The sequence below is a fragment of the Aotus nancymaae genome, unplaced genomic scaffold, assembly GCF_030222135.1.
Source record: "Aotus nancymaae isolate 86718 unplaced genomic scaffold, 86718_ANA_hifiasm-v0.15.2.pri h1tg000030l, whole genome shotgun sequence".
In the NCBI taxonomy this organism is placed as follows: Eukaryota; Metazoa; Chordata; class Mammalia; order Primates; family Aotidae; genus Aotus; species Aotus nancymaae.
Window position 1 is genome coordinate 23,489,900 of NW_026988443.1, and position 23,288 is coordinate 23,513,187.

The 23,288-nt window shown below is 46.0% G+C and overlaps 1 protein-coding gene across 2 annotated transcripts in view; it reads left to right on the forward strand.

Moving 5' to 3' along the window:
* Nucleotides 1–23,288, forward strand: part of CDH1 (cadherin 1) — a 90,322-nt gene that overhangs the window by 36,345 nt on the left and 30,689 nt on the right. For both annotated transcript variants that reach the window (XM_064383225.1, XM_064383226.1), the window contains one exon: nt 22,493–22,710. In XM_064383225.1, the coding sequence (XP_064239295.1) occupies nt 22,493–22,710 (218 nt within the window). The remainder of the gene's footprint in view (nt 1–22,492; nt 22,711–23,288) is intronic.

Sequence of the window (23,288 nt, forward strand, 5' to 3'; positions counted from 1 at the left end):
CACCTGTGAAATGGGAGTGACCCACCTTCCAGGCTGTTGTGAAGATGAACCGCAGTTGTGCCTGGTGCTTCTGATAGGGTCAGTAACTGAGGGGTTAAGATGTGTGCTTCGGGTGTTGGGGGGAGTCTGGAGAATGAAAGGGAGGAAACTGAGGCCATGATGTCTGGCTGTTTCCAGTCCCCCACCCCCAACTCAAACCCTCTGACCTGCAGATAAAGAACTCCAAGATACTCCATACTTCTCCCAGAATAAAAGCTCAGCTCTCCACAGTAAGGCCCTGGCTACTTCTGACTTTGTCTCTGACCACCCTCATGTCACTCGCTCTGCTCAGCCACCACCCTGCATTGGCTTCCAACCAAGTTGTGTTTGTTTTTCCCTCTGCTTGGAATGTCCTTCCCTGGAGGACCATGATGTTCCTTCCCTCCCTCCTTTCCTCCCTTCTGGCCATTCTTAGGTCTCAGCGAAAACTGTCTTTGCTCTAAGGTCATCTTCATTGCCTTTGACATGGCACCCCACTATCTCCAGCACTCCCTCCTTATCCTTCTTCCCTGTTTTGTCTTATATGTATTTATTTTGAGACAGAGTCTCCCTCTGTCACCCAGGCTGGAGTGCAATGGCGTGATCTCAGCTCACTGCAACCTCCACCTCCTGGGTTCAAGTGATTCTCCTGCCTCAGGCTCCCAAGTAGCTGGGATTACAGATGTGCACCACTACACCTGGCTAATTTTTGTATTTTTAGTAGAGATAGGGTTTTGCCATGTTGGCCAGTCTGGTCTCAAACTCTTCATGTCAAGTGATCTATCCATCTGGGCCTCCCAAAGTGCTGGGATTACAGGCGTGAGCCACTGCATCTGGCCCCTGTTTTATGTGTTTTCTCTACAGCTTTTTACTACCCTATTGTATATTTTTGGCTAAGGAACCTTGGGGTCAACCCCAGGAGAATGGTGATGGTGCTGATGAACCAGGAGTGGCGCTCCCCATAACTTCACACATCTTCAAAGCTCACTAGGACTGCACCTCGTTCTCATGATTTTATGCCCACAGTTACCTCCAGGGTGGTGGCTGAGCAGAGTGTGTGGCATGAGGGTAGTCAATGACAGAAGTAGTTGAGGCCTCGGTGTAGAGAGCTAGCCTTTTATTCTGGGAGAATTGAGTCTCTGGAGGGCTCTGCATAGAGCAGAGGCTTGTCATGGCCTGACTGAGGTTGTAGCAGGCTCACTGGAGCTACTGTGCAGAGAAGAGGCCGTAGCAACCTGGGCCAGAATTGGGAAGACTAAGGAGGCTACCGCAGTGGTCCAGGCATCCAGCATTGAGTTGGGTCTATGGGGAAAGAAGTGTTGGCTGACGAGCCGTTCTGTCTCCATGTTCTCTCACCCCCAGGTTGACCACCCTGTCCCCATTGCTCAGCTGTGCTTTGTATTTTGTTATTCACAGCACTCAAACCACTCATGCAGGAGGCCTGAGATTGTTTATCTGCAGGTCAAAGGGTTTGAATTGGGGGTGGGGGTATTAGAAACAATTAGACATTGTGGCCTCAGTTGCCTTCCCTTCATTCTCCCCCCTCCCCCCACCATACCCACAGCACTCATTTTAACCCCTCAGTATGTCTTTTTCTTTTTCCTTCTTTCTTTCTTAGAGATAGGGTCTTACTCTGTCATCCAGGCTGGAGTGCAATGGTGTGATCATGGCTCACTGCAGCCTTGACCTCCTGGGGTCAAGCAGTTCCTCCATCCTCAGCCTGCTCAGTAATTGGGACTACAGGCGTGCACCACCACACCTGGCTAATTTTTTTTATTTTTACAGATGAGGTCTTGCCATGTTGCCCAGGTTTGTGTCAAACTCCTGAGCATAAGCGATCTCCCCTCCTTGGTCTCCCAAAGTGCTGGGATTACAGGTGTGTACCATCATGCCTGACAAATTTTTTAATTTTTAGAAGAGATGGGGTCTCACTATGTTGTCCAGGCTGGTCTCAAACTCCTGGGCTCAAGTGATCCTCCTGCCTCAGCCTCCCAAAGTGCTGGGCTTACAGTCCTGAGCCATCATGCCTGGCCCCCTCAGTATGTCTTTAATCCAGAGATCCTCTTTGGAATCTGAGACCCTTTGAGAGACTGTTGAAGGCCACAGTGCCTCCCGCTGGTGCCCATTTCTTAACCCACAGTTCCAGTGAGTCCATGGCTTCCTTGATGCCATTCACTGGCCCAAACCTTGGCTCAAGTCGTAGGCGCTCACTGTTAAGGCCTCAAGGAGGAGGTCAGAAAAGCAGAACAGCAACCCAGGAAACTCCTTTCCTGGCCACAGAGATGTTTCCAGATGGCCTGAGAGGGAGTGGTTGGTGTGGGCAGCTGTATCAAACCTTTGATCAAGAGAGGTGGAGAAGGATTGACTTTCTCAAGTTCAAGGCTTCCTTCTGGCTCCACAGGCACCCCCGACAGGCAAGGGGCCACCACACCCAAAGGCAGGAGTGGCAAATCCTGAGGGTGTGGACTGGGGCCACAGGGAGGCTGTCCACGCCCTCAGGACTTGAGCCTACAAGGAAGGCCCTGGGGATGTTGCCCTGTCCCAGAGCCTGCCCACCCACCTTGGAGGCACTGCCTCTCCTTAGGGTGACCTCGGAAGCAGCTGCAGAAGTTTCCAGTTCTGCAAAAGCAATCTGTGGGAGAACAGGAGTGGTGGGTTACCCCATACAAACTCTCCAAATGTTCCCATCGACTGTGACAGGTGGGGGCCACTCTGTATTTGAGGAAGAGGAAACTAAGACTCAAGGGGTTAATGAACTTTCCTGAAGTTAACATAGCTAGTCAGAGGCACAGTTGGCATTAGCGTCTCCATCTATCTAGACTCCAGGCCTAAGCACTGACCGTCAGTGCTCCACGAGGCAGCACCTGGTAAAGCCACCTGTGCTCATAGACTTTAAGAGGGGTGCTCGGGAGGCTGCAGCCTTGTGCTGTGTAGGGTCAGGTGATCTTGCAGTTTCTTCTCTTGTGGCCCACATCTTACCCTCTGGGGTCACTGTGACCGATCCTTCGCAAAGGAGTCAGCCCTGGAAATGTTGACAATGAGCCTGTTTCCTGCCCCTCACCCCACACAGCGCTCCTTCCCATCCTTGCCCCTCCGCCCCTGGACCAGTTCCATGGATCAGTATTCCTCTTAGAGCATGACTCTTGGAAAGAAAAACAGCATTTATCATTGAGATCATTAGACTGCAACCCTGAGAATGTACTTATCAAACCACAAATAGAAGCAGAGAAGGACTATATAGTCTCCCGTATCCTGAGTGTCTTATTTCTGATAATGCAACTGAAACCTTGTTTTGGAAGCCACATCACATGGGTTGCCTGTTGAGGTTATGGTCAACTGAACACCCATCCCTCCTTTGTTTCAATCCTTTCATTAGAGAAAAAGGGCTGGGCATGGTGGCTCACGCCTGTAATCCTAGCACTTTGGGAGGCTGAGGTGGGCAGATATCCTGAGCTCAGGAGTTAAAAACCAGCCTGGGCAACGTGGCAAAACCCTGTCTCTACTAAAAATACAGAAATTAGCTGGACGTGGTGGTTCATGCCTGTAATCCCAGATACTCAGGAGTCAGGCACAAGAATTACTTGAACCCAGAAGGAGGTTGCAGTGAGCCAAGATCACGCCACTGCACTCCAGCCTGGGAGACAGAGCAAAACTCTGTCTCAAAAAAGAAAAAAGAAAAAAGAAAAATGTTTGTTTATGTGAACAAAAGAAAACAAACAATTTAAATGGTACCAAAGAGCCTAAAAGTCAGCGTCCTGCCTGTCAGCAGTTCATCTGAGACAAGCAGTGTTGCCAATTTCTTGTTTCCTTTTGAAGGTATTCTAAGCCTATTTCCTATCCCATTTAGCTTTGTGCTTTTTTTTAAGACATGTTCTTCCCATATTATTATATATACACTTACTTTGTTCTCTTTTAAACAGCCCCCTCATTATTATTTTTTTTGAGACAGAGTCTCACTCTGTCGCCCAGACTGGAGTGCTGTGGTGCACTCTCAGCTCACTGCAACCTCCGCCTCCCAGGCTCAAGCGATTCTTTGTCCTGTCTCAGCCTCCCGAGTAGCTAGGACTACCGGTGCCTGCCACCATGCCCAGCTAATTTTTGTATTTTTAGTAGAGGTGGGTTTTCACCGTGTTGGCCAGGCTGGTCTTGAACTCCTGACCTCAAGTGATCTACCCGCCTTGGCCTCCCAAAGTGCTGGGATTACCGGGTGAGCCGCTGTACCTGTCCCCTCATCATTTTGGATTTCTGCATCATTTTCCATTGAGTGGATGTCCATCATTGATTTACCCAGGCCTCTGTCCATGACGTGTCTACCTTTTGCCACCATAATCAAGCTTGTAGTGGCCCTCTGTATATCTGCCCTCATGCAATGTGTGTGTCCCTCTGTGAGATGAAGTCCTAAAAATGGGCTTTGCTGAAAGAAAGGATTTATGCATGTAAAAATCAATAAACATGGTCAGAATGTTCTCTTAAAAAGCCATGCTGGTTCCTACTTGCCATGATGTCCAAGGCCTTTGAGCCCCACATCTTTGCTGGTATGATTCCGCCTCTGTGCATTACAGATGATAAAATGAACACAGAAAAAATGTAAGGGGCTTGCCCAACACGCTCTAGAGAGAATTTGGTCACCTGACTCTGGTCAGCTGGCATCCAGTGTGTTCTTGCTAGACCAGCCGACTAGCGTCCGTGGGCAGCATCCCCTTCCCTCTCCTGTCATGTGTGGGTCATCCTCCTTTCCACTGCACACATGGACCCCTCCCTCTGGTCTCCTGCATCCCGTATTGCTAAGATTCTCAGAGGGGTGGCGGTCCCCTGGGAGTGGGCACAAGGAGACTTTTGACTGGCCAACAACTTACTCCCTGAGTCCTCTGAGTGTTTGTAAAAATATAACTTTTCCTCCTGTAGAGTAAATTGTAAGCAGTTTACATGTGATCCTCTACTTCTGCTTTTTTTCCTTGATCTTTTGCATGTATTTTTTTTAACTTTTTTTTATTATTTCAGTAGTTTTTTAGGGAGCAGGTGGTGTTGGTTACATGAATAAGTTCTTTAGTGGTGATTTCTGAGATTTTGGTGCACCCGTCATCGCAGCAGTGTACACTGTACCCAATGTGTAGTCTTTCATCCCTCACCCCCTCCAACCCTTTCCCCAAAGTCCATTGTATCATTTTTATGCCTTTGCATCCTCATAGCTTAGCTCTTATGAGTGAGAACATACAATGTTTGGTTTTCCATTCCTGAGTTACTTCACTTAAAATACTAATCTCCAATTTCATTCTTTTCTTTTCTTTTTTTTCTCCACCTCAGAACATGCCACATTCTTTTCTTTTTTTTTAACAGTTTAAGTTCACAGGTCCAGTGTTTCCTGTCTCTATTCCCAGCTACTGAGCAGGGTGAGGCAGGAGGGGGCCCCTTCTATCCTTTAGCAGATGACTTTCACCCTCATGCCTGTTGGCACTTTGATTGCAAGAAGGAATTATTTTTAACTTTATGAATAGGTCATGTGTTCACATGGACACTGTTGAAAAAAAATCAAACAATCCAAGAAGTATATGATGAAAAGTTCTGCTCCCACCCTGTCCCCCTTTAGTCTAATAATGTGCCTCCCCCATACCTAAAATATCACTTACTAGTGTCTTTCAAAGTTCTGTAACTATAAACAAATATGAACATATATTCGTCGAGGCAGAGTCTTGTTCTTTTTTTTTTGAGTCACAGTCTCACTCTGTCACCCAGGCTGGAGTACGGCGGAGTGATCTTGACTCACTGCAACCTCCGCCTCCCGGAATGAAGCAATTCTCCTGCCTCAGCCTCCCAAGTAGCTGAGACTATAGGCATACACCACCATGCCTCGCTAATTTTTGTATTTTTAGTAGAGATGGGGTTTCACCATGTTGGCCAGGCTGGTCAACTCCTGACCTCAAGTATCCACCCACCTGGATCCCAAAGTGCTGGGATTACAGGTGTGAGCCACCGTGCCCGACCAAGACAGAGTTTGCTCTGTGACTCAGGCTGGATTGGAGTTGTGTGATCATGTCTGGGTTCAAAGCAATCCTCCTGCCTCAACCTCCCAAAATGCTGGGATTACAGACGTAAATTTGTATCGTATCCCCTTCTTTTTAGTTACACAAAAGATAGCGCTGCTTTGCACTTGATTTTATCAGCAGACAATAATGTGTCTTGAAGATCATTCCCCTGCAGAGCATAAAGAGCTTTCTTTTTTGTTTTATAACTTCACAGTATTTCATTGTAATGAAATTCCATAATTAATTTAACGAATCCTCTATTGATGGATATTTGGGCTGTCGCCCGTTTTTGCTAGCACAAACAATGCCGTAGTGAATAACATTTTACATTTTTGCATGTGTGCAAGCTTTTCCAATTTCACATTGAAAAATAGGAGCAAGCCAGGTAAATGGCCCATGGAGCCTTTCTGCAAGAGCAGCAACCAGGAAAATAAAAGGCTGGAGAACCACTGCTGGAACAGGTGCCACAGCTCCTGGTGGGGGTAGTAACTGTACCACAGCATCTTGTGAGTGACCTGTGGCTGTCCTCCAGTCCGTGCCGAAGTTAGATTCTGGCACCTGTGGTTCACTGGTCTTCATACTCTTCTTATTTTTGCCTACTTGGAATTCTTTTTCTTTTGAAATTTGATTCAGAGTCTTGCTCTGTCACCCAGGCTGGAGTGCAGTGGTGTGATCATGGCTCACTGCAAACTTCACCTCCTGGGTTGAAGTGATTCTTCTGCCTCAGCCTCCCAAGTAGCTGGGATTACAGGCACCCACCATCATGCCCAGCTAATTTTTGTATTTTTAGTAGAGACGGGATTTCACCATGATAACCAGGCTGGTCTCAAACCCCTGACCTTTGGTGATCCATGTGCCTTGGCCTCCCAAAGTGCTGGGATTACAGGTGTGAACCACCGCAGCTGACCATACTTGGAATTCTTGAAGTGAGCACCCCAGTCCGAGATCTTTCTCCTTTTGTTTTTTGATATTCACAAGGATGCAGCATGGGTTGTAGGCTTCCTTTCTCAGGAGTCTGAGCCAAGGCACACGTATAGGCCAAGCAGTTACCTTTCCAGGCAGTCAGAGTGGATTTAGCAAACGCTCTTGGAAGCAGCTGCCTTTCCCATCAATGCTTATTTGTTCTTGATAATGAAAAATGATGCTAGCATCCATTAAAAAAGAAAAGGCCCCCTCTTGTGAGCTCTACTGGACAAGTAAGCACTTGTTGTAGAGTCATCTGCAAGTGCGTGTGACCGGGAGACTGTGGGAAATGCCTCACTTCGCAGCGTTGGCTCCCAGCTGTTCTCTTGGGCAGTTTTAGTTTTGTTCCAAAGGTCAGAGGCAGAAGGTCCAAGCTTTTCCAACACAGCCCACATTTGGAAGTCGTGCAAGCCTCATATTCATTCTTTGTAGAAGAGGTTTCCAGATCTTGTTCTTGAGTTATTGAATGATTCAAAGGTTCTGAATTCCACTACAGCTTCCCTGTGTTTTTGCAGCGAGATTCAGCACATTTTGGTGTCAGCTGGTGCTTGGAATATGTGGCCCTGTATTGGTGCTTGTTTATATCTGGGTTGCCTTTTTTATAGAGAATAAATCTGTGGTTACTTTTACCCATCTCACATTGCCATTAACTACCTCTGGAATTTCCCTCCCTCTGCAGCAAGCCTAGTGCTCAAGAACAAAAGATTTGGTGCTAACTGGTTCTGGGGCGAATGTTTATTCAGAGGTGACCTGCTCTGTGACCTTGAGACGGCCATGACCTTGAGCAAATGAATTAAGCCTTTCCCCTCAGTTGTTCATTAGCATGAAGGAGTATAAAAAACCCCACCTACCTCACAGCAGCATAGGAGTCAATGCCTGTTGGCACTGTGATGTGCATAGTGCCCACACGTAATGCCTGTCATAGTGAATATTTACTCTCAAAAAGATTTTTCATTTTTCATTTTTTTTTTTAAATAAAGACGGGATCCTACTACGTTGCCCAGGCTGGTCTCAAACTCCTGGCCTCAAATGATCCTCCCACCTCAGCCTCCCTAAATGCTAGGATTACAGGTGTGAATCACCATGCCCAGCCTATAACTTTTTTTTTTCTGGAGACGGAGTGTCACTTTGTAGCCCAGGCTGGAGTGCAATGGTGAGATCTCAACTCAACTTTGCCTCCCGGGTTCAAGCAGTTATCTCAGCCTCCCCAGTAGCTGGGATTATAGGCACCTGCCAACCATGCCTGGCTTTTTTTTTTTTTCTTTTTTTAAATAGAGATGGGATTTCACTAGTTGGCCAGGCTGGTCTCAAACTCCTTACCTCAAGTGGTCTGCCTACCTTGGCCTCCCAAAGTGCTGGGATTACAGATGTGAGCCACTGCACCCAGCCTACTATTAATTAAGAATTGTTTATGATTTCTCTTCTCTGCACTTTTTCATAACCTTGGTGTTTTTGGGTACCTGGATTGTGTCATTTTTGAACCATAGGACTTTGACTCATGGGGTATTCCTCAAGAGATCCTAATAACTGTGTATTTCTTACTGATTCATTGAGATGTAATTTACATGCCACACAATTTACCCACTGTAAATGTACAGTTAGATAATTTTTATAAATGTACACAGTTGTTCAGCTGTCTCTACAATCCAATTTTAGAATACGTCCACCACCTCCCAAGTTCCCTTGGGCCTACTGGGAGTCAAACCCAGCTCAGCTCCAGACAACCATTGATATGCTTTTTGTCTGTAGTTTTCTAGATTTTTTTTGTGTGTGTGTGTGCGTGACAGAGTCTTGCTCTGTCGTCAGGCTGGAGTGCAGTGGCATGATTTTGGCTCACTGCAGCCTCCGCCCTCCAGATTCAAGCGGTTCTCCTGCCTCAGCCTCCTGAGTAGCTGGGACTACAGACATGCACCACCACACCCAGCTAATTTTTGTATTTTCAGTAGAGACAGGGTTTCACCATGTTGGCCAGGATGGGCTTGGTCTCGGTCTCTTAACCTCCTGATCCGCCTGCCTCAGCCTCCCAAAGTGCTAGGATTACAGGCATGAGCCACCGTGCCCGGCCTAGATTTTTCATATGAACTATGTCATCTGGTGAATCACTTCTTTCACTCAGTGTAATGCTTTTAAGGTTCATCTATGCGTTTTACAGTGTTTTGGTCATTTTTATTGCTGAGTAGCTGTACCATGTTTTACCCATCCTAAATCACTTTACATGTTGACTATATGTAACTCCAAGTTTTTTTTTTTTTAATGGGTAAATGTGAAATAAGAAGAAAGTTGGGGTCAAGCACAGTGGCTCACACCTGTAATACTAGCACTTTGAGAGGCCAAGGCCAGTGGATTACAAGGTCAGGAGTTCAAGACCAGCCTGGCCAACATGGACCCTGTCTCTACTAAAAATACAAAAAAATTAGCTGAGTATGGTGTTGGGCATCTGTAATCCTAGCTCCTCAGGAGGCTGAAGCAGGAGAATCACTTGAACCTGGGAGGTGGAGGTTGCAGTGAGCTGAGATCATGCCACTGTACTCCAGCCTAGGTGACAGATCTCAAAAAATAAAAAATTAAAGAAGAAAGTTGGACAGGAAGATTCAGTCTTACTTGTGACCCAAGCCGGACACAAACTTGACTTCACTGCAGCCTCGACATCCCTGGTTCAGGCGATCCTCCCACCTCAGCTCCCCTACAAGTAGTGGGGACTCCAGGTGCATGCCACCACATCTAGCTAATTTTTTCTTTCTTTTTTTTTTTGTAGAGACAGGGTCTCCCCATGTTGCCCAGGCTGGTCTTGAACTCCTGGACTCAAGTGATTCGCCCACTTCAGCCTCCCCAAAGTGCTGGGATTACAGGTGTGAGCCACTGCGCCCGGCCAGGTCTTTAAAAATAGAATAATGTCCACACCCTAATTTTGGAGAAACAGGATGTAAAGGGATGCAGGACAAGGGAGTAAATGGATTAGGAAAGAGATGTAGACCAGCATCTGAAGGACACATAACAAGTGTTAGCAGTGGTCTCTCTGCATGGATGGGTTTGTGAATACTTTGTGTGATTGGCTCTTTTTTTTCTTTCTTTTTTTTCCTTTTTTTTGATAACAGCGTTATCGAAATAACCACATAGCATATATTATACCAATTTAAAGTGTAGAATTTAACAGTTTTCCTTATAGTCACAGACTTAAGCAGGTGTCATCACAATCAATTTTGTAATATTTTCATCACCTCCAGAAGAAATCTCTCACTTCGTAGTTGCTACTGCCCAAGCCCTGAACATCTGGATTCAGTTAGTCTGAGGCAGGGGCTCTGCCTGAGTAGTTTTAAAAAATGCCCCAGGAGGCCAGGTGCAGTGGTTCGTGCCTATAATGCTAGCACTTTGGGAGGCCGAGGCGGATGCATCACCTGAGGTCAGGAGTTTGAGACCAGCCTCACCAACATGGAGAAACCCCGTCTCTACTAAAAATACAAAAAAAAAGGCCGGGCGTGGTGGTGCCTGCCTGTATCCCAGCTACTTAGGAGCCTGAAGCAGGAGAATTGCTTGAACCCAGGAGATGGAGGTTGCGGCGAGCTGAGATCACGCCGTTGCACTCCAGCGTGGGCAACAAGTGTGAAACTCCGTCTCAAAAAAAAAAAAAAAGTGCCCCAGGAAAGTCTGTGCAGCACATGTTAGACCCTGGATGGAAATGATGTTAGGAGGCATTTTGGTCTGTGCTTTATTTCACCAGTGGGAATCTAAACGCAATTACCACTGCCTATGAGGGCCTAGGACTTGGTCTCCCACCTCTAAGGCCTGTCAGCTGCCCTTTCCTGCTTGAGGCAGCAAGGGGTTAGGGAAGGAAGGATTTAGCAGCTTTGGAATTCAGTACGTGGGGCCCTCCCTAGCCTCGGGAAATCCAACAGAAAGAAAAAGGGGGCAGAAACTTCAATTATTTTCTTTCTAATCAATAAGCAAACAGTTCCTAGAGTTGCCCAACCTGACCGCAGGAATGTTTCCTGGGTTGCAGTCCATGAGAATGATCAGTTAAGGCCTCTATTTCGCCAGACAGGACATCTGTGTGTTTCACATGCAGCCACAGCTGGGACAAGAAAGGCCCTCCAATTTGGTGTGGAAGCCAGAGGACCTCCCCATTCTCCTTATTCTTTTTGAGGAAAGCAAATGCATTTCCCTCCCTAAGACAGGTGGGGAAGTGGTCCCCCTCCAGCCTCTGCCTCTGCAGGAGGCCTGATGTTACTGCCAACTCCTTGCTAGAATGGAGATCAGTTGTTTCTCTCCCCTCCTCTTTAAAACAAATTGAGATGAGATTCCTTGCCAGTTGGTGTTGACTCTGGAAAATTGAAACCAAGCAACCGGTTTTGACTTGAGCAGAGAAGTAGCCCCAGCTTCTTTAGTCAAGGCACCAGATCCCAGTCCAGGCAGGAATACTGAGATGAAACTGTGTGGGGTTGTTAATCAATGGGCACTGGCTGTTTCTGCACTCTCTGGGAGAGGGCTGGAAAGAAAAATCATTTAAAACTAAGTTCTCTTCTGGTCTCGTTGTCAAGAAGGGCATGGGGCATGGGGAGGCAATCTGGCCCTCAGGAACATGAGCTAACCCTTCTCTTAGACCTGTGTTAAAATCATGTTAATTTGGGCTAGAATGTCAGCCCCAGGTGGACAGGAGCTGTTATCTGTTGTGTTTGTGGCTGGATCTTCAATACTAGAACAGGCTGCCCCCCATGTGGGAGGCATGCACAGAGTAGGTGTGCAGGCTTTGAGTAGACCTTGGAACCATTCCCCACACACTGCCGCCTGGCTCTCTCCCTCACTTCAGCACATAGCTCAAAGCTGGGACAGTCTCTTTTACTTCCCTTTATTCGCTGATATACCTTAATATTCCCTAAATGCCCTTTTTTTAATTAAGTTGCCCTGTCTCTCTCATAAAGCCCTTGGAAATTACTTACCTGCTTATATTTCTCTATTACACTTGTCATTCCTGATTCCTTTTTTCCTTTTTTCCTTTTTTCTTTTTTTTTTTTTTGAGACAGCGTCTTGATCTGTTACCCAGGCTAGAGTCCAGTGGCACAATCACAGCTCACTGCAGCCTCGACCTCCTGGGCTCAGGTGATCCTCTGCCTCAGCCTCCTAAGTAGTTGGAACTACAGGCATGTGCCACCACACTCAGCTAATTTTTAATTTTTTGTAGAGATGGGGTCTTGCCATGTTGCTCAGGCTAGTCTCAAACTCCTGGGCTCAAGTTATCCTCCCACCTTGGCCTCCCAAAGTGCTGGGATTACAGGCATGAGCCACCATGATACTTATTGATTTACTTGTTAATTATCTTTTTGACATGGGAATGAAAGCCCTATGAGGGCAGGGACTTTGCTTTGTCCGTTGCTGTATTTCTCAGGCCTTAGAATGATGCTTGACAAAGAGAGTAGGGGCTCAATAAAGATTTATTGAAAGTCCTTGAAGCAATCCCTTAAAGGAGGTGGGGACATCTGCCTTTATATTTTATTTATTTATTTTTTTGAGATGGAGTCTCGCTCTGTTTCTCAGGCTGGAATGCAGTGGTGTGATCTCAACTCACTGCAACCTCCACCTCCCAGGTTCAAGCGAGTCTCCTGCCTCAGTCTCCCAAGTAGTTGGGGCTACAATGCATGCCACCACGCCCGGCTAATTTTTTGTGTTTTTAGTAGAGATGGGGTTTCGCCATTTGTCCAGGCTGGTCTCAAACTCCTGACCTCAGGTGATCTGCCCACCTTGGCCTCCCAAAGTGCTGGGATTACAGGTGTGAGTCACCACACCTGGCTGTCTGTCTTTCATACAGTGGGGGACCTGACACTTGAAGGAGGTTACAATAACTTGCCATGGTGGCACCTATGAAGCATGCTGGGACTTACACCCACCTTAGTCTGATCCCATTCAAACAAATGTAAAAATATAAACACTGGGTTTTTTTTGTTTTTTGAAATGGAGTCTCACTGTGCTGGTTAGGCTGGAGTGCAGTGGTGTGGTCTCAGCTCACTGCAATCTCTGCCTCCCAGATTCAAGTAATTCTCCTGCCTCAGCCTCCTGAGTAGCTAGGATTCCAGGGGCCCGCCACCATGCCCAGCTAATTTTTGTATTTTTAGTAGAGATAGGGTTTCACCATGTCAGTCAGGCTGGTCTCAAACTCCTGACCTCAGGTGATCCACCTGCCTCAGCCTCCCAAAGTGCTGGGATTACAGGCATGAGCCACCGCCCTCAGCCTAAATATTGACTTTTAACCAATTCCAGAAGTGCCATTCATGACCCTTCCCCCGGGCTGATTCCGATCAACACCCATGGTGTTTGCCAGTAGAGAAGGTAACAGCATTCGTCTGAGCAGAACCATGATTGGGAAAGCAAAAAGACACCTGTTGCCAGTGTGACCAAGTCGCTTGAATAACCTTCAAGGGAAAAAGTCAAAGGCAATGGCTTACACCTTTAGCCTTGTTTCTTCCACTTCAGAAAGTAAAGGGTAGAGGGTCATGGGCTAATTTTTCCTTAATCTTTAATGTCACTGTTTTCTCTCTCCACCCCGTCTGTTTTGATGGGGACAGAAGCCAAGGGGACTTTGCTTCCTGCTTCCCATCCAGGCAGCACTCCTTGTTGACATCTGTTTTCAGGGTATATCGCTCAGTGAAGACGGAGACCATATATAATTTGTTCTGGGCAAGGACATTAAGGGGAGGTTAGAAGGAACTTGATAAGCTTCATGCAAATAAAATTCCAGTTCCTGGGAACCCACGGGGGTCACCTGTCAACAGGGGTGCAGGAGCCTCAGTTGCTGCCCCAAGAGCACATTGCATGGATGTTTTGGGCATGTTGAGAGTCACGTTTGTGCAACATGATACTCCAACCTGCTTATCTTACCTGGAAAAATGCTGAAGGTGATGCTGGCGGTTTAGAGGAACTTTGACTTATTTTAGCTTAGGCAAAGTGGTAACATACAGCTGGACCTTCTTGAAACTGAAGTATAACACTTCCTCCTCTGTGTGGCTGTTGGAGTATCCTTAGGTTTCTCTGAGGCCTGAAGCTGGATTTCCAAGGCTCAATTTTCATCCAAGAAGAGAGAAGGAGTGTGTATAATGATCCTTTTGCTGCTATTCTCATTCAAGTTACTCTCCAACTGTCCTAGTCTTCAGTGAGAACTAACTTCTCAGTATCCATTCAGCTAGCAGGCTTGCAAATGTATCATCAGTTCTCAGAGATAGGCTGCCTGGTGAGTCCTGGCGGTTAAGTAGTATCAGACCACAGCTTACGTCACGTCATAGCTGTGGAACTTGGTTAAGTTCCTTCTCTGTTTCCCCATTTAAAAAAAGGAATGCTAAATCCCTACCACACAGGACTATTTTATCTAATAAGGATATAGATTGTTGTTGTTGTCCAAAGTTTTTGTTTTTGTTTTGTTGCTTTTTTTTTTTTTTTTTTTTGATACAGGGTCTCACTCTGCTGCCCAGGCTGAGTGCAGTGGTGCCCTCACAGCTCACTGCAGCCTCGACCTTCTGGGCTCAAGCAGTCCTCTTGTTTCAGCCTCCCGAGTAGCTGGGACTACAGACACACACCACTGCTCCCAGCTAATTTTTGACTTTTTTTGTAGAGACAGGATCTTGCTATATTGCCCAGGTTGGTCTCAAACTCCTGGACACAAGGAATCCTCTTGCCTCTGCCTCCCAAAGTGTTGGGTTACAGGTGTGAGCCACAATACCCGGCCTCGTACATAGTTCTTAGCAGCAAATCGACACATACCATTAGAGACTTACCAAATGAGAGTCCGTCTTCTTGGTGGAACTTGCATCTACTTTTCAACATGCCCCAAATGTGGACAAACTGGAGGCCTGATTGTCCTTTCCTTTGCATTTTTATTTATTTTATTTTTTTGAGATGGAGTTTCCTTTTATTGACCAGGCTGGAGTACAGTGGTACAATCTCAGCTCACTGCAACCTCCGCCTCACTGCAACCTCTGCCTCCTGGGTTCAAGCAATTCTCCTGCCTCAGCCTCCTACGTAGCTGGGACTACAGGCACGTACCACCACACCCAGCTAGTTTTTTTGTATTTTTAGTAGAGACAGGGTTTCACCATGTTGGCCAGGCTGGTCTCAAACTCCTGACCTCATGATCCGCCCACCTCGGCCTCCCAAGGTGCTGGGATTACGTGCGTGAGCCACCACACCCGGACTGCATTTTTATTTTTAAAAAATTTTTGGGTTGGGCGCGGTGGCTCACGCCTGTAATCCCAGCACTTTGGGAGGCCAAGGTGGGCGGATCACAAGATCAAGAGATCAAGACCATCCTGGCTAACATGGTGAAACCCTGTCTCTATAAAAAATAAAAAAAAAAATTTTGTTACTTTAATTTTTATTACCATTATTTTAGAACTGGGGTCTTGGTTTGTTACCTAGGGTGGAGTGCAGTGTTAGGTTCATAGCACACTGCAGCCTCTAACTTCTGGGCTCAAGCAACCCTTCTGCCTCAGCCACCCTAGTAGCTGGGACTACAGGTGCGCCAACATGCCGGGCTAACTTTTTAAGATTTTCTTTTCTTGGTAGAAAGTGAGGTTTCACTATGTTGCTCAGGCTAGTGTTGCATTGGTAAACATAAAATTACATTTTCTGCTGAGCCTGAATGGTAAGTGAACCTGTAATGTTTACTGATTTCACGAACGCACATTAAAAGAACACATTCCAGAATCCCCAGTGTCATCTAAGGAAATAGTTAACCTAGAAGGAAGTCTTATAGGTGGCAGTATCTGTGGAGATGAAGTTGGAAACACTGTCCATAACCAGGAAAAAGAACTTGCCTAACTAGCTGAATGAGGCTGTCTCCCCAGGATTCCTTTCATCTATCAAGTTAGATTTCATTTTCTTTTAGTTTAAGAGACAGTGTCTCACTATGTTGCCCAGGCTAGTCTCAAACTCCTGGGCTCAAATGATCCTCTTCAGCCTCCAAAATACTAAGATTATAGGCATGAGCCACTGTGCCTGACTGGTTCTCTGATCTTTTTTTTTTTTGAGACGGAATCTCCCTCTGTCGCCCACACTGGAGTGTAATGGTGCAATTTTGGCTCACTGCAACGTCTGCCTTCCGGGTTCAAGCTATTCTCCTGCCTTAGCCTCCCGAGTAGCTGGGTTTACAAGCACCTGCCATCACAGCCAGCTAATTCTTTATATTTTTAGTAGAGAAAAGGTTTCACTATGTTGATCAGGCTGGTGTCAAACTCCTGACCTCAGGTGATCCACCAGCCTCGGCCTCCCAAAGTGCTGAGATTACAGGCATGAGCTACCATACCTGGCCAGTTCTCTGATCTTGTCCTCCAATTCGTGAGCATAACTGAGGCTGGGTCTCAAGTTCAGATGGTCTTTGAATAAAGCTAAATGCAGCGTTCTTTGGTTTTTGCTGTGGGAAGTGTTCTGATAAGAGGGAGGCAATCCATAATGTGCCCCTTTGTGTGCAGTGTGGGCAAAACACTGCTTCCAACTAGTTGCTTCTAAGATACTGGGTTAGCGCACTGGTTACCAAATAATTCAGCTATGGTTAGCTGCCTTTCATAGAAGATCCCTATCCTTAAATCCCAACATCTTCTGAAAATAACATAGAGGCTTTTGAGACTGTCTTGTTTCTACCCACTCACATTCCAGTTATGGGACCAGGCGGGTGTGGGAGAAGAAACGGGATCGTCAAAGTGGGACTGTTCTGTGTGGCATGATGGCAATTTCAACCAAGGAATGTTGCTGAGTGCTCAGAGCCTGCTCCCGGACCAAAAGTTTTTCATGAACTTGGGTTTCATTGGTATTTGAGCATCAGACATCTCTCTTCAGGTCCACTGATGAAAGCTACTACTTTTGCCCAGTAGCTAGAAAGTAGGACATTGTAGGTTGAATAACAGTATGCAGGGGTCACATGGTCTTAAAAACACTTTTTAAAAGTCATTCTTAGTAATTTTTGTCATTTAAAAAAAGGAATTCATTCTAATGTAACAGGCAATATAATACAAAGATGTATAAGGAAAATATGTTATTGTTGTTTTAAACTGCCTCCTGGCCAGGCACAATACTTGCATCTGTAATCCCAGCACTTGGGAAGCCGAGATGGGTGGATCGCTTGAGGCCAGGAGTTTGAGACCAGCCTGGCCAGCATGGTGAAAACTTGTCTCTACTAAAACTACAGGTGTGGTGGTGGGCACCTGTAATCTCAGCTACTCAGGAGGCTGAGGTAGGAGAATCGCTTGAACCCAGGAGGCAGAAGTTGCGGTGAACCGTGATAGTGCTATTGGACTCTAGCCTGGGCACAGAGTAAGACTCTGTTTCAGAAAAAAAAAAAAAAAAAAAAAAAACTTTCCCACATGGAGATGGCCAGTAGTAGAGTCTTAGCTCCTTTTATAGGGATTTGGTTTTTACACCAAGTGACCAAATAAGTTTATGAAAGATGGGCATGCTGGGTTAAAGAATACTTACACCCTTGCTAGCTTTATTCTTGTTAGCCGTTCATCATGAAAACGTCAAAATATACCCAATCCCCATATACTGATCCTCTAGTTTGAACATTTTGCCACTCTTCTTTCCTCCCACTTTCTGGGCTCAGAGGCAGCCCAGCCCTCGCCAAGGTTACAATGAACTTCTCAGAGGCTTCCCAGAGCTGGAGAAGCTTTCAGTCTTTCCTATAATTTCCTCTAATCAGCCCAGAGGATCAGGTTGCGTGGGGACGTAATGAGTCTTGTGAACACCTGGAATTCAGGTTGGGGCTCTCCGTCATACTTATGCTGTCACTTCTCAAAGCCTAGGGCTTAACCACCATTAAGATGAGGTGCCCCAAAGCAGGTTAAGTGCCTTGCATCAAGTTATTTGCAAAACCATTTTCATTTTTTTCAGGCCGCCACCCTTGGCAAGTCCAATCATGCTTGTCTCAACTTTCACTGCCTAGATTTGGGAAGGCAGGATAAAGGAATTTGGTGCAGCCCTCATTCCCTGCTTACATGACAAGCCCCCAAAGATGACCCAGTTGCCCCATTACCTCTGCTGGGGGTGGAGGAGGGCTCTTTGAAGAGCATCTGGTTTTGCTAGTTTGAAAAGAAATTCCTATTTTAGACTTAAAAGGATGGTATCTGCCCATCCTTTAAGAACTTGACATTTCTTGATTCTTTCATTATCTTACAGCTCAGCTGTTCAGTTAGCAAATACTTGTCTACCCAAATACACAGAAATAAGTCATCTCCTCTACTTGCATTGCTTTTTAACTTAGAAAATGTCATCACAAGGGGCCAGGCGTGGTGGTTCACGCTTGTAATCTCAGCACTTTGGGAGGCCGAGGCAGGCAGATCACAAGGTCAGGAGTTCGAGACCAACCTGACCAACATGGTGAAACCCTGTCTCTACTAAAAATACAAAAATTAGCTGGCTGTGGTGGCATGCTCCTGTAATCCCAGCTATTCAGGAAGCCGATGCAGGAGAATCGCTGGAACTCAGGAGGCAGAGGTTGCAGTGAGCTGAGATTGTGCCACTGCACTCCAGCCTGGTGACAGAGTGAGACTCCGTCTCAAAAAAAGAAAAAATGTCATCACATTCACTGACTTGGTTAATCTTCACAAAACCCTAAAGAGGTAGACTCAAACAGTGGTGATAACCTTCATGTTATAGTAGATAAAGCCAAGGCCCATAGAGGTTTAGCAATTTGCTAAGGCCATCCAGCAAGAACATGGCAGAATCTGGGTTTATAATTCAGTCGCAGACCCTGGGTCCAGCCCTTTTTCCTTGTCTCTGTTCTTCCCATCATTTATTACAGCTCCCCCCTGCTCATCCCACCCTTCCCTTCAAGCTGGGGAAGTAAGTTGTAGACCCAGTCTAAGAACTGACAGGGTAGGGGTGGGGCCTGGTGGTGATATATATATATATATTTTTTTTTTAACTGAGAGGGAGGATCAGGTGGATGACTTGAAGGACCCAGCTCCCTTCCTGTGAACGAACTCTTCGTGGTTTGGTTGCTCACTTTATTTGCCAGGTAGCAGACCCCAGCTATTGCATGGGGTAGCCTCCAATCCCATCCTTGGGATCCTAGCTTGGAGGAAGAATCTTCCTTTAAAAATAACCAGGGTTGGCTGAACACGGTGGCTCACGCCTGTCATCCTAGCACTTTGGGAGGCCAACGTGGGAAGATTGGTTGAGCCCAGGAGTTCAAGACCAGCCTGGACAACATAACAAGACCCCATCTCTACAAACAAACAACAAACCAAACAAACAACAAAACCAAGGCCTTAATAGAGTCTCTCCAGAGAGAAGAGGAGCCAACCATGAGACTATAACCCATGTTAAGGGCCTGTCTCAGCTCTGCCATTTACTAGTTTCAGGATGTCAGGTAAATTTCTTAACCTCTGTGAGCCTCAGTTTCATCTTCAAAATGGAGAAAATCTGGTACTTCCCCTGTCACCCCCAAACGTGGTCTTATTTTTCTCAGTCATGGGCAGTGCTGTTAGCTTCAGAAATGTTTGCAAGGGTGGCCCCTGGTGGAAGAAATGAGAACTGCTGCCCAGGCGTCAGGGATGGCTTCAGGGCTTTCTGGCAGAAACCTGATCCTCTTGTCTAGCCTTGTAAAATAGTCAGGACAGCAGGAATTTTTATAAAAGAGCACTTGGATGTAATGGAAATTCCATCAGACAATTATTTAAAAGGGAGGAAAACAGGCCAAGCTGAGAGTTTCCTAGAATGAATGGTTTTATCGACTATTCCCCTCTGCCTGGAAGCCTCTTTGAGCCCGGCTTCTGCAATGGCTCCTTCAGGTCCCAGCTCAGGTGGCCCTGCCTCAGAAAGGCCTGCCTTCACCATGCAATATAAGTTACATCTTCAGCAAACTCCTTTCTCCTCTGTCACTCTTACGTCACCCTCTTTTATTTTACTTTCTATTACTTACTGCCTGAAATTACAAGTTACTGTCTTTGTCCATTTCTTCCTCAGTAGTGTAAGCCCAGTGAGAGTGGGAGCCTTAACTATCTTCATCACGATTTTCTTCTCACAGTCCAACACTGTCTGGCATATAGCTTGATGGTCACCTATTTGAATGAGTCCTTTGAGATTCTAATGTGTAGTATAGACGCTTCAACCACAGCTTCTCCAGCTTTAGGGTATTAATACTTTTTAAAGTTTTAATACTTTATTTTTATTTTATTTTATTTTTGAGAAGGAGTCTGAATCTGTTGCCCAGGCTGGAGTGCAGTGGCGCAATCTCAGCTCACTGCAACCTCCACCATCCAGGTTCAAGAGATTCTCCTGCCTCAGCCTCCCAAGTAGCTGGAATTACAGGTGCCCGCCACCAAGCCTGGCTAATTTTTTTTTTTTTTTGTATTTTTAGTAGAGATGGGTTTCACCATGTTGGCCAGGCTGGTCTTGAACTCCTGACCTTAAGTGATCTGCCCACCATGGCCTCCCAAAGTGCTGGGATTACAGGTGTGAGCCACCACAACTGGCCTTTGTTGTTTTTTTTTGTTTTGTTTTGTTTTGTTTTTGAGATGGTCTCACTTTGTCCCTCAGGCTGGAATGCAGTGGTGTGATCATGGCTCACTGCTGCCTCAATCTCCTGGCCTCAAGTGATCCTACCACCTCATCTTCTCAAGTAGCTGGAACCACAGGTATCCAGCACCATCACACCCAGCTAATTTTATTTTTATTTTTTGTATGTAAGAGATGGGGTCTCCTTATGTAGCTCAGGCTGGTCTGAAATTCTTAGGCTCAAATGATCCACTTGCCTCAATCTCCCAAAGTGCTGGGATTACAGGCATGAGCCACTGTGCCTGGCCAATATTAATACCTATTAAAGTTTTAATACTTTAATAGCTATAGAGCTTTAAGTGGTTTTGTCTCTAAGCCGTTGGTCATAACATTCTCCACCCAAGTAGTCCTTTTCTGCCTTTAGCATTTGTCTTGCTACCCTGTATGGTCAGGTTAAAGACTTTCCTATGAAACCTTCACCATCTCTGTAAACTGACAGTGATCAGTTGATGAATTTCTCCTCTGTGCCCCACGCTGCAAGTAGGTAATACCTCTTTGTTCCTCAGACAGTAAGCATGTAATCAGCACTCAGTAACTATTGATTGACTTATCAGTGACTTTTGTGGAATACTCATGGGGGCTGAATCAATGATTACTCAAAGCTACATTTGTTTTTTAAATTTTTATTTAATGCTTATTATATGCAAGGTGCTGTTCTATGTACCTTAAAACAATCCATGATAGCACCACTGCACTCCAGCCTGGGTGACAGAGTGAGACTCTGTCTCAGAAAAATAATAGTTACTATTGTTGCCATCATTCTACAGTTAGGTAGACTGAGGCATAGCGAGGTTAAGTAACTTGCCTGAAGTCACAGAGCTCATAAGTGGTAGAGCTGGGACTTGTACCCAGCTAGTTTGGTCTAGCGTCTACTCTTACCCATTATTCCATGCTAGCGCTCTCATTATCTGCTACTGCTGTTCTAAATGTAAATGCCTTGTTTAAATGTAGATTACCCGTAGCATCTTATTATTAGGCACTAATTTCTGGGCACAATAGGTCTTCAGTCTCAGTTATCGTAGTGGTCTGTTCTCATGCTGACTGGCAAGAGTCATTGGATTGAACAGCCTCTTTTTTGTTGTTGTTATTGAAAAAGAGAAGTTATGGCCAGTTGAGGTGGCTCACACTTGTAATCCTAGCACTTTGGGAGGCCGAAGTGGGCAGATCACAAGGTCAGGAGTTCGAGACCAGCCTAACCAACATAGTGAAACTCTGTCTCTACTAAAAAAATACAAAAATTAGCCAGGCATGTTGGCGCATGCCTGTAGTCCCAGCTACTTGGGAGGCTGAGGCAGGAGAATCACTTGAACATGGGAGGTGGAGGTTGCACTGAGCTGAGATGGTGTCACTGCACTCCTGCCTGAGCAACAGAGTGAGACTCCGTCTCAAAAGAAAAAGAAAAAAAGAAGTTACTTTTTTTATTTGAGTTGGAGCCTCATTCTGTTGCCTGGGCTGGAGTGCAGTGGTGTGATCTTGGCTCACCGAAAACTCCACCTCCCAGGTTCAAGCGATTCTCCTGCCTCAGCCTCCTGAGTAGCTGCAATTCAGGTGCCCACTACCACACCCGGCTGATTTTTATATTTTTAGTAGAGACAGGGTTTTACCATGTTGGACCAGGCTGGTCTCAAACTCCTGACCTCAGGTAATCCGCCTGCCTTGCCTTCCGAAGTGCTGGAGTTACAGGCATGAGCCCCCACACGCGACCAAGAAGTTACTTTCTAGGCAAGATAATATTGTCAATTGACAAGAAGATGAGAAAGAAGTCAGAGCACAGTGAAGTCACCCTATAATTGTGAAGAACATTGTGACAATAGCTTTGTTGTTCTGTCCCCGGTTTCTTTTGTTGTGTTTGGTTTTGTGGAAGGCTTCTGGTGGGTGAATCAAGTTTGCTCTTTGGAGAAGGAATGCTCATGTCTTTAATCTGTCCAATTTCCTAATCTCCGATTTCTGCCCTGCAGTGAGTTTTGAAGATTGCACCGGTCGACCAAGGACAGCCTACTTTTCCGTCGACACCCGATTCAAAGTGGGCACAGATGGTGTGATTACAGTCAAAAGGCCTGTACAACTTCATAACCCACAGATCCATTTTCTGGTCTACGCCTGGGACTCCACCTACAGAAAGTTTTCCACCAAAGTCACGCTGCAGGCAGTGGGGCACCCCCACCACCCCCATCATGTACGTTGGCATTTTTCTGAGAAGTTCACTGTTGTTTTAGTCTGCTGTCTAATCCAGGTTTCTCAGCCTTGTTACTGTTGACATTTTGGGCTGGGTGATTTTGTGTTATCGGGGTTCTCCTGTGCACTCTGTAGGATGTTTAGCAAGCATGCCTGTCCCTAACTGGTTAGACACCAGTAGCGCTTCCACCAGTCGTGACAACCAAAAGTATCTCCACGTGTTGCCAATGGTCCCTGGGAGAACAGATCAGCCCCAGTTGAGAGCTCGTGGTCTAACTGACTAATTCTTGCTGGGGCTTTTAGGGTGTGGGGACCGGGCAGTGTGGAAGAGTAGGAAAGGCCTGGACACTGTCTGGGACTGAATCTCAGCCGTGTCATTTACTACTTGGGCAACACTGGAGGAGTTACATCACCTGTCTATGCTTGAGTTTCTTTATCTGTAAAATAGAGATAATAGTGAGGATGGAATTAATTAATACATGTGAAATGCTGGAAATACACAAGGCGTACTTAGCCATTGTTAGCTGTCTTTACCACTCCTCTCTTGGGGGAAGAATGAATGAGAGCTGGATTCTTCTT